Source organism: Thermobia domestica, chromosome 9 (assembly GCF_964235325.1).
Source record: "Thermobia domestica chromosome 9, izTheDome1.hap1.1, whole genome shotgun sequence".
Classification (NCBI taxonomy): Eukaryota; Metazoa; Arthropoda; class Insecta; order Zygentoma; family Lepismatidae; genus Thermobia; species Thermobia domestica.
In genome coordinates this window covers 36443081-36453044 of record NC_137462.1, presented here as the reverse complement: position 1 = coordinate 36453044, position 9964 = coordinate 36443081, and the positions used below count along the sequence as shown (strand labels likewise).

Here is a 9964-nt window from a genome sequence, read left to right as displayed (position 1 = left end):
AACTCCTTATTATTTGTTATGTTCATATTACCTTTTAGCCAGAAGTTTGTGTATATTCTCTACAGACACAAATATTAAGGTTTCAGTTATATTTGATAACTCATCTTTCCCCTTTTGTGCACGTTAAGCGCTTTTTTATATTTTTACAATATGATTATCTGGAATTATATCAAAAGTAAACTTCAAAATAAACTCTATGCACTGATAGGTTAGAAAATAAACGTTGGTTTACAGTGATGTAAACTATTCGACCTTATCACTGTCACTAAATGAGGAATTTCGATATTTCGATTTGATTACTTAAGCGTGACCCTATACAGCGGTTTTCCTCGTTTGTGACGTAATTCATTATTAATTTCTTCTATGAATGACACATGAGAAAATTAAAGTCAAGTACTACTTCAATATTGAGTATCATCTTTTGATTTCATTCAAGTTTTTAATCCTTTATCTACTACAGTTTGTTTATCAACATATATCCACTTGAACTGCTGTATATAAATTCTGTTCAGAATGTGCTGAACAGCAAGAATACAATTGTACTTTTGTTGCTTGTACAGTTGTTTTCATAGGAAGATTTAATACAATATTAGCATGAAGAACGTCTTAGCTTTAGCCTTCTTGTTAGTATCAGTAGCAGTTGTTAGTAGCTTTCCACAGTTTCGGGATAGCTTAGAACTAGGAAATGCAAACAACGCAACAACAATATTAGTCGATGAAGAAGTGAAGACTAGTTGGGCATTAATAGGACAGACAGTGGTACATAGATATCCCGCAAGTGAATTATCCTTTTACGGTACTCCTATAACATACATCAGAGCTACAGACAGACATACTCTAAGCGGTACAGCTGCAGTAGTGGATGGTGGTATTGGAGAAAAATACGTGAAAATAAAGTTCACTTGCCTGGCTGCTTGTTCTATTGATTTTGCTGTGGAGGTAAATACATTTGGAAATTTTGTTTCTACTTATTAAATTAAAAATGTATTATAAAAAAATGGAAGTTCTTAAGTAAAATCCTTCCCGTGAAGTACATGTTACACTTATCTTGATTTCGTCTGTATTAATGTAACAGTATAAATTGTTTACTATGGTCAAAAAATACTTATCTACTTAGACTGAAGAAATATCAAAATTCAATAATCTTTTACATATATAAAAATTAGAAGTCTTGATAATAATTGTGTCCTTTCTAGGTACATTATTTTACTCATTAATATGTTTGTGTTTAAATTTGTCAGCTGAAAATATCTTGCTTTTATGTGTATAGTTTTACTTACTGAAATCAAAAGAAGCCTAACATTAGTTCGTACTCTATATGGATCACAAAGACATAATTACTTTTATTTAAGGAGGATGGTTTAGGTTCGGTATATTTGGGTCTTCATGTGTAGTAATTATTCTAATGTTTGATCCTATAGTAAGTGACAATTTTTTGCATTTAATATGAGTGTTTAGTACAATATCCGGCTTGTGTATAGCCCGCTCCACCCAGTTCTTTGTCACCGGAACTGGAAGAGTTAGAATTGTTGTTGTTGTTGTTGTTACTACTACTACCACTACTACTACTACTACTACTACTACTACTACTTCTTCTTGTTCTTCTTCTACTTCTTCTACTTATATCGAGAACAGAAACCAACCAGCCCCGCAGGGGCTTCTAACCCGTTCCTACTACTACTACTACTATTGCAACTAACTACAACAACTACTACTACTATTGCTACTTACTACTACTACTACTACTACTACTACTTCTTCTTCTTCTTCTTTTTCTTCTTCTTCTTCTACTTCTTATATCGAGAACGGAACCTAACCAACCCCTGCGGGACTTCTAACCCGTTCCTACTACTACTACTACTATTGCAACTAACTACAACAACTACTACTACTACTATTGCTACTAACTACAACTACTACTACTACTACTATTGCTACTAACTACTTCTACTACTGCTACTACTACTACTACTACTTATACTAAAGCTTCCTTACCACAAGATTTACATCTTAAATCTTTATAACATGCGATTGCGATTCATTATGAACTAATATGAATCGTTAGAATCACTATGATTCGTTAAAAATCACTGGGGGGAGCGGGCTATACTCAATCCCACTATCCTTTTCCAGCTTAAGGAAATCATTCAATAGTAATCGGTGGAGGAGAAGTCTGTGCTTGTTGCTAAGACAGTGAAGTTAATATTACCTTATTAGAATCCTTTCCTATTTCTATCTTTTCTTCAAGTTTCTACGTCTTTTTATTCTTCTTTTCTTTCGTCCTTCTCTTCTTTCACGCCTGGCGTTTCTCCATGGATTTCGGGTAAATGCTTTATTTTATTATTATTGTTTAAAGAAAACAAAATTCCATTGAGTAAATTGATCGTTTAGGGCCAAGTAAAAGTTTTTGCCACAATATGTTTTTTTTTTTAAACATTACAGTTTCGTACTACAAATTACGAATAAAACTTGGTAAAATAGTGAAAGAAGAGTAAGAAATTAAGTAAGGTGTTTACTGTATTCAATAATAACGCTTTAATTTGACCTTTTCTCACAGTTTAAAATACACTATAAGTTGTCATAAATGTTCTTTTCTAACAAGTATTTTACCGTTAAATATGCCCATATAATTATTTTACTATCCTAATAATAAAAATACACATTTCGGTCTTTGCAACACTCTAATCTTAATAATTGATTTGCAAAGCTAATATATGTTGCTATATGGACTTCCGGATGCTAAATTGTACAGACAATTTGACGATTTTAAACTACTATTTAAATTTGGGCAGAAACATTAGGAGTCATATTTTTACGTCAATTCAAATTAAAAGAAAGTAACGCGCAGATTGAAACTATCTGGGCCAGCATAGTACAGATACCTATTTATATCTTTTCCGTTTCTCTTATTTTCGAAATTCCTCTCACGCTTCAAAGTTAGTGTACTATTGAAACCTACATGACTTTCTCACTCTTTACTGAAATGAAATGAAATTTTGAGTTTTACGTCCCACGGTTATGCCGGTTAGGCTAAAGGAGACGGTGATAATGAGTAATGAATGAAAATGGTGGAATGAAGAAAGTGGGAGGAAACGGGAGAACCCCGAGAAAACCCACGCACACTCACTCTTTACTGTATACATGGAAAAATTTGTCACTGTACATATTACAGTTATAATGTAGTGATTCTTCCAGCAAGTACAAATATAACATTTGCTAGTCCGAAAATCTTTTAATGCCAAATCAAGTTTTCTGCTACCTCTATGACAGTTTTCCTACCATTTACTGTACATAGTGGCGTATTTACGATTTTGTTTCGGGAGGGGCTTTGCTAACTTTCGGGGGGCTTTACCTGGAAATGTGGAAATTCTGCAAGATATTTCATTTACTTTACTATAATAAGTAAGCTTTCGGGGGGGGGGCTTAAGCCCGGAAGCCACCCCCCTAAATACGCCACTGACTGTACATATTAACAGTTGTTGAGGGTATACAATTTGCTTACAACTATGTTTTACGTTTGGTTGCTATATTAGTTTTTAATGAATCAAAGACTCGTTTTATATTAATAACTTTACTATTTTACTATGCTTACACGACGAAAATATTTCGTAACGAACTTGGGAAGGTTTGAGCTGACAAAAGCGATAGCGAACACAGACTGTTAGCACAGACGTAGACAGAGATAGAGCATTGACAAGGTGAACGTTACTACACTTAGCCCATACAGTATAACGTATACTATTACTATTAATAATAGTTTACTATTTTCCATTTGGTATTTACGTCTTAAAATGAGGCTGAGTAATTTTTTGAATAGGATAGTTTTTGGCATTTAACAATAAGTTGGTAAAATTGTGCCAATCTAGATTTATTTTTATCTAATCCTATATAGCCTATAATATTTACAATTTTAATATTCTGTTGCAGATATATTCACCTTAAGAACCAGATTGAACCAAAATGGTAGTAAGACGTAGCTCAAGATTGGTTGTCATCAGGCTTAATTGCAGATTTTGAATTTTACAAGCATAATTTGTAAAACACTAACGTTACATTACGTATTTATTGTATTACTTATAAGTTATTAATAAACGTAAATTTCACTTTTCATTATAAACGTTTTTTTTTAACATTTAATTATTCCTTGCGAGAACACGCAATCAGACACAGTATTCAACAAAATGCTAAAAATGAGATAGTAATTGAAGGCGTTTGACTTTTAGAAATTTACAGAGCGATGATTATCTAGTAACTGTGGCAGTTACTATGATTTAGGCTTTTCCAGAAGATAACACTATTTTCAATAAATAAATGGAAAGATTACTGAAACGTTGGTTAAATAATAATATTCCAAAAAAGTACTCATTCAAAATTAATTTAACGTTTTGCAGATGGATTTAACTAAAGAAACTTCATATCAAATTTTGTTATGAACGTAAATACAATAAAATATTACAGCCAAACCCGAACGAGGCAGCTCAATTAACGAGACATATCTAAAGAATCTAGTGGCAGGTTTGAATGCACAACTACTGATTCTTAGATTCCAGCTAAGAAAATAGCTGTTAGTGATAGACTATGTAAATGACCTATATTCTATTTAAAATATTGAAATTGTTAAAATCTTCTGGAATTTATCTATCCGTATAAACACTCCAAACATTTCCGTTTATATTCAATGATTCAATCAACAATATAGTTTATATTCAATCAACTTAAACTATTGGTTAAAATAAAGCTGACGTCCCATTTTTAACAGAATTGTTCTTTTCTTAGAAAGTTATCTCATGTTTCGAGAAAAATACAAACGGGACGCAAAATGTCCTGTTCCTTTTATTTTAAAAAAGAAATGAAACCATCCAGTTTTTTGGTTCGTAATATCGCATTCAATGGATCATCATCAGAGGTGCGCATCCTTAATCCTGGTTCCTGTTAACTTTGGAAAGATAATGTAAAAATTAAAATGGAAATATGGTCAGATAAATAAAAAAGTCTAGTCATTTTGATAAGCAAGAGGCTTCTTCCACATTGGTATGAATAAAGATATAATAATGACTATATGTACGGGTAAATTGATAAGTTATACCAGTTTTCCGAGCGTCACGTTTGTTATTTTCTGAATCTGGATATGGTAGCAAATACCCACACCTGTACACGCTCACTCTTTCGCAAATTACGTTAGATTGTAAAACTATAGTGTGTATACGACGTATTCTCTCGTATACTCCGCATTACATTCCTGAATTTATTTAACTGTAAGATAGTATCAGAATGTTGAGCTGGTACTGCTTGATACAACCGAAAAGATCCGACTCTTCATTCTATGTACTTTCCTAAACGTTTCTGTCTATCAACCCTCACAACATAAAATTGTGTTAATCAAGCTAGAATGCCAATTGCAAATGGCGTTACCGGGAACGCTCTACAGCTTTCTTCTACGTATACTTATTGTACTTCACATATTACTCGAAACCGTTGATTTTGATATCATCACAACAAATAAGTTTCATCCTGTCTGCCACAGTGAAGTTTTTGATGTGTTGGGAGAAGTCGAGGCGCAATGTTCGGTGTCTTGCGCTTAAGAAGATTTTCTTGTATATATGAGCTGGCGATAAATAATATCTTCCCGAGCACTTTGCGCATCGCATGTGGTCTCAAGGAGATTTGGTCGACATTGACTAAGTCTCTAGAAGCTTAGATATTGTGCCGGTGTTGTGCCATCAGTTGTATCTCAGAATAATCTCTAAAAATACTCATAGAACAATGTAACAATTGGAGATGGAACTGATGCACAACACGGTACTTAACAACTAAATTATGATTGAATTTAAATAAAATTCAAATGTTTCTAACTTTGAAAAATGACTAGTTACACCGTATGGGAAACAGGTGAGAAAAAGAAAGGGTGTAACTAAGAAATAGGAATGAGCACTAACCTGATTGATACATCAAGACTGATGTCGTCCTAGTCATCTGGAGTGTCTGAATGTTTTCCCTTGAAGCAGCCTGGATAGCTGGAGACAGTCAACACCTGGATTTCTATTCTGTTGATCTGCAAGGAGCGTCGAGTTCTCTCGTCTTCATGCGTTCCTAATGATGTTTTCCTACATCTTCATTCCACTACTCTGCTGACAAACTCAAAGGTGTCTGCGGCGATGAACCGACAGAATGGTACTCTTGACTTATGGAGCTGGTTATTCTCCAACGGAGGCATCTGCTTGTCTCCGATGATCCTGCACCTATCCTAATCGTGTGTCGAATACCCCTTGTTGTTGTGTTCCTCGTGGTTTTGTTCAGCTCAAGAATGATGACCTAAGAGTCCAATGAATCGGGAAGTATCAGGCTATGCTTGAAGGTATGCGGAAAGGTAAAGAGGAAGCTAGTCGAGTTTATTGACAAAAATGTGTTTACAACAGGTGTCTGAGAATGTACAATCCTGATAAAAGTTTTCTTCCAATGAGTTTCCAAGAGTTCATTATTCTTTCGTTAATAATGTAATTTAATAAAATAATCAAATTTAGTGAATTAAATTAGAGTTTACACAATTATCTCATCGTCACTTCATATCCAATACACAGTTACTTCACAATATTATTGTAAAACTACTCCTGGGAAGGTTCTGAACCAAAAGCTTCCAACGATCGTTATCAATAGTATCTTTGGACTTGATTTTGCTTCTAAAGGAGGAAAATGGCTAGTTTGTATAGTATTATGATACTTTACGTTGTAATTGTAAAAGTTTACCAAAAAACTTTACATGAATTAGTTGAATCCATTGGATTGGGATGTGGGAAAAAAGATTTAAATCAGTCTTTTTGCTGTGAAACTATTTCTTTTACGAACCATTGTTTGAGGGTTTGCGGATCGAACTTGCATCTAGGAAGTACTTGCTTCTTGGAAAAGAGAAAAAGTGTGCCCCCCCCCCAGAAGGGGAAACTTTCTTATTTTATATATAAATAAAACCCATCCCAGAGTTTGGAGCTTTTAAAAGTAGCTCTAAGTAGCAATATTACAATACACCGATCTCCAAGAAGTCCGTCCTGGATCCGCCTCTGGTATTTGGAATTGAAAAGACGAAAGTAAATTGATTAGAACAAAAAAGGATGGAACGTGGCAGACGGGCGAACGGACAGATCAGTTCTATAAGATTACCGTCATTTATCAACCGACAGTATAGCTTAAAAATCTAAAAATCTGTCTTTTGTTTCACAAACATTATGAACAATTACATGCCAAAGATACTTCTGAGTCAATCCATTCTAAGTGATAAAGCATGTGCCGCTCGACCATCTCCAAAAAATATAATTTTTACATCAAAGTTTATCCTAAATCAGGGTACTTCAAAACCACAATTAATTATTTTTTAAAACATCCCATGGTGACACAGGGGCTGGCGCCATTTTGCGTTGGGGGCGCGGTGGCTCAGTGGTACAGCGTTCACCTCCGGTGCTTGGTGTCCCTGGTTCGTTCCCAGCTCGCGTCGTGTGGACTTTGTGGTGGACAAACACCGTGCTCGTGGATTTTCTCGGGGTTCTCCCGTTTCCTCCCACTTTCTTCATTCCACCATTTCACTCATCTCTCATCATCACCGTCTTCTTTAGCCTAACTGGTATAACCGTGGGACGTAAAACTTACAGATTCCATTCCATGCCATTTTGCGTTTTTTTCTGATTTTAGGTGTTTACGTTGTTTTGAATATCTTGGCATGTGCTTGTCCTAACAAACTGAAAATTGCTGGACGTCTCCAACTTATACAGAACTAAAACTTTGATCTCTTAACATTTTTGCCTAAAACCACTTGAAAGGGTTGAAATCAGAACCTACAGTGCAAAATTGTTTGACATTGAAAAAATGTTTGGGAAGAGGAAACAACTGACGTAGAGGTCTGATGTCTTGTGTGTACATGTAGTACTGGAACATAAGTTAATACACAAAAACTTACAAACCTGTAGCTGCTCCCAAAGGCCTGAAAAAAATCGTAAAGTTGGGGAATTATGCACATTTAGCATATTTCAATGTCCAATATCTCCAATGGGCCTGCATAGAAAAGTATGAAATTTTGGGAATAGTTAGTCCTTTAGTATACCATAACACACAGAAAGCGTGTTTTGTGTTTTTGAGCAGAAGGGGATCAAAGTACTAAGTAATGACGTCATACTCTAGGAGGTGTTTTGTTCATAAAATCTGAAGGAAATTTGTCAGTTTTTACAGTGAGAAAGTGTTCACTGACTTGAGAATGTAGATCAAAAGAAAGGACAACAGTCTCCTGCATGAGTTGACAGTTAAAACAAGAAAAAACATGATTGAGTATCATTGATATAGCAAGCGACAAGAGCAAGGAATACTTACGGACTTTTTTTTTTTTTTATCAAGGGTGCATTTTGACCTTCCTTGCCTTCTGCTGATAGCGGCATTCTTCACTAGTGCTGCTGTGGATCTGATAAGACAGTGTTACAACTAGAGGAAAGAAACGAGCTTGAGAGCCTTGACTGGACTAACCATTCAGCCTACTTTATTTTACTTTAAAACAACAAATTTCAAGTAGATTTTATGAACAAACACCTTCTAGAGTATGTCGTCATTACTTAATATTTTGACTCCCTTCTGCTCAAAAACACAAAATGCCAGACCCCAGACCGTTTGATGATAATGCTATCAGTGATGACGTAAAGAAGAAAGGCAGATTGTGGAAAGTTCGTTTCATGATAGATAGTGTGCGTCACCGGCCGCTTGAAAAATAATCGTTCGCATAAAATTTGCATTGATGAACAAGTCATACATTTCTGGGGACATAACAGTTTTGCCTCAATATGTGAAGGAGAAGCCAAATCCATGTGGAAGAAAGGTTTTTGTTGCCTGTGCAAGTGATGCCTCTCGACCTCTTTATCTACGAGGGGCGTGGAGATTCAATTCTTGAAGACTCCACTGTGCAAGACTTGGATATTTGGTGGAAAAGTGGTACTGCGTTTGCTTGAAAACATGCCTGAAGGTATAATTGTGTACATGGACAGATATTTTACTTCTGTGCCACTCCTAGATGACATGCACTCGACGGCTGGTGTACAAGGTACAGGAACGTTGCAGAACTACGAATATCAAGGGATGTTTTAATGCCAGATAAAGAAATGAAGCGAAAAGGAAGAGGTTACTGTGATGAAGTAGTTCGAAATGACAGCCAGATTTGTATTTTGAAATGGTATGACAATAAACCTGTTGTTATAACATCATCAGGTTTTGAACAAATATGTAATCAATTTGTTGTAAAGTTAAACAGTAATTTAGAAGAAAACACAATAATGGTTCGAAATGTAACATATGAAATATCGTGTATCTGAGGCCCAGTGTCGCCTATAGGCGACATGTATATTATACATGATGTATACACTAAGACCCCATGCCGCCTATAGGCGACATGCACTCAGCGGACAACTGACAAAGATATGAAAAAATAACTGAAAATTGGCTAACAGGGCATACAACCGAAGGTAATTATAATATTCGAACACAAAATTTCTACCGAAAAATTTTGCTGGGACCGAAAATTCGAAATATTTTTGCCTTGGAAGCAAGTTGTAAATCTTTCACAAAACGGTAGCTGTTCAAAATAAAGGGATACACTAAGAATTGCGTACTTTCAATTAGAATCTGCTATTTTCATAAAAATACTGCCTGCACTCACTACAGAGCGCATCATTCACATGAGTCTGAATCTCCTTGTCATTCCTCACAACATCTGTACATGTCTCTCTACAGACATAAGTGAAGGATGTTTTGATAAAAATCGGCCAGGAGTAACATAAAGGGGAGATTTTTTCGATTATTTTTTCAATATCTTGCAAAGTTTGCAAGATTTGAGCCTACTTCCGGTTGGAGTCTCTAATTCATGTATGATCAGTGTTTTCTTTCTTCTTGCACTCAGTATGTAATGAGCAAACACATTACAAATACATTACACACACAAACA

The 9964-nt window shown here is 35.2% G+C and overlaps 1 protein-coding gene across 1 annotated transcript; it reads left to right on the top strand.

The window, feature by feature from the left end:
• Window positions 1-543: 543 nt before the first annotated feature.
• Window positions 544-4050, top strand: LOC145693958 (uncharacterized). The gene is made up of 2 exons (XM_081770118.1): window positions 544-939; window positions 3928-4050. The coding sequence occupies exons 1-2, from the start codon at window positions 595-597 to the stop codon at window positions 3940-3942; spliced, it is 360 nt and encodes a 119-aa protein (XP_081626244.1). The 5' UTR covers window positions 544-594; the 3' UTR covers window positions 3943-4050.
• The last annotated feature ends 5914 nt before the right edge of the window (window positions 4051-9964 follow it).

Coding starts and splice junctions, on each gene's coding strand:
- LOC145693958 (XM_081770118.1), top strand. CDS start 595: ATGAAGAACGTCTTAGCTTTAGCCTTCTTGTTAGTATCAGTAGCAGTT.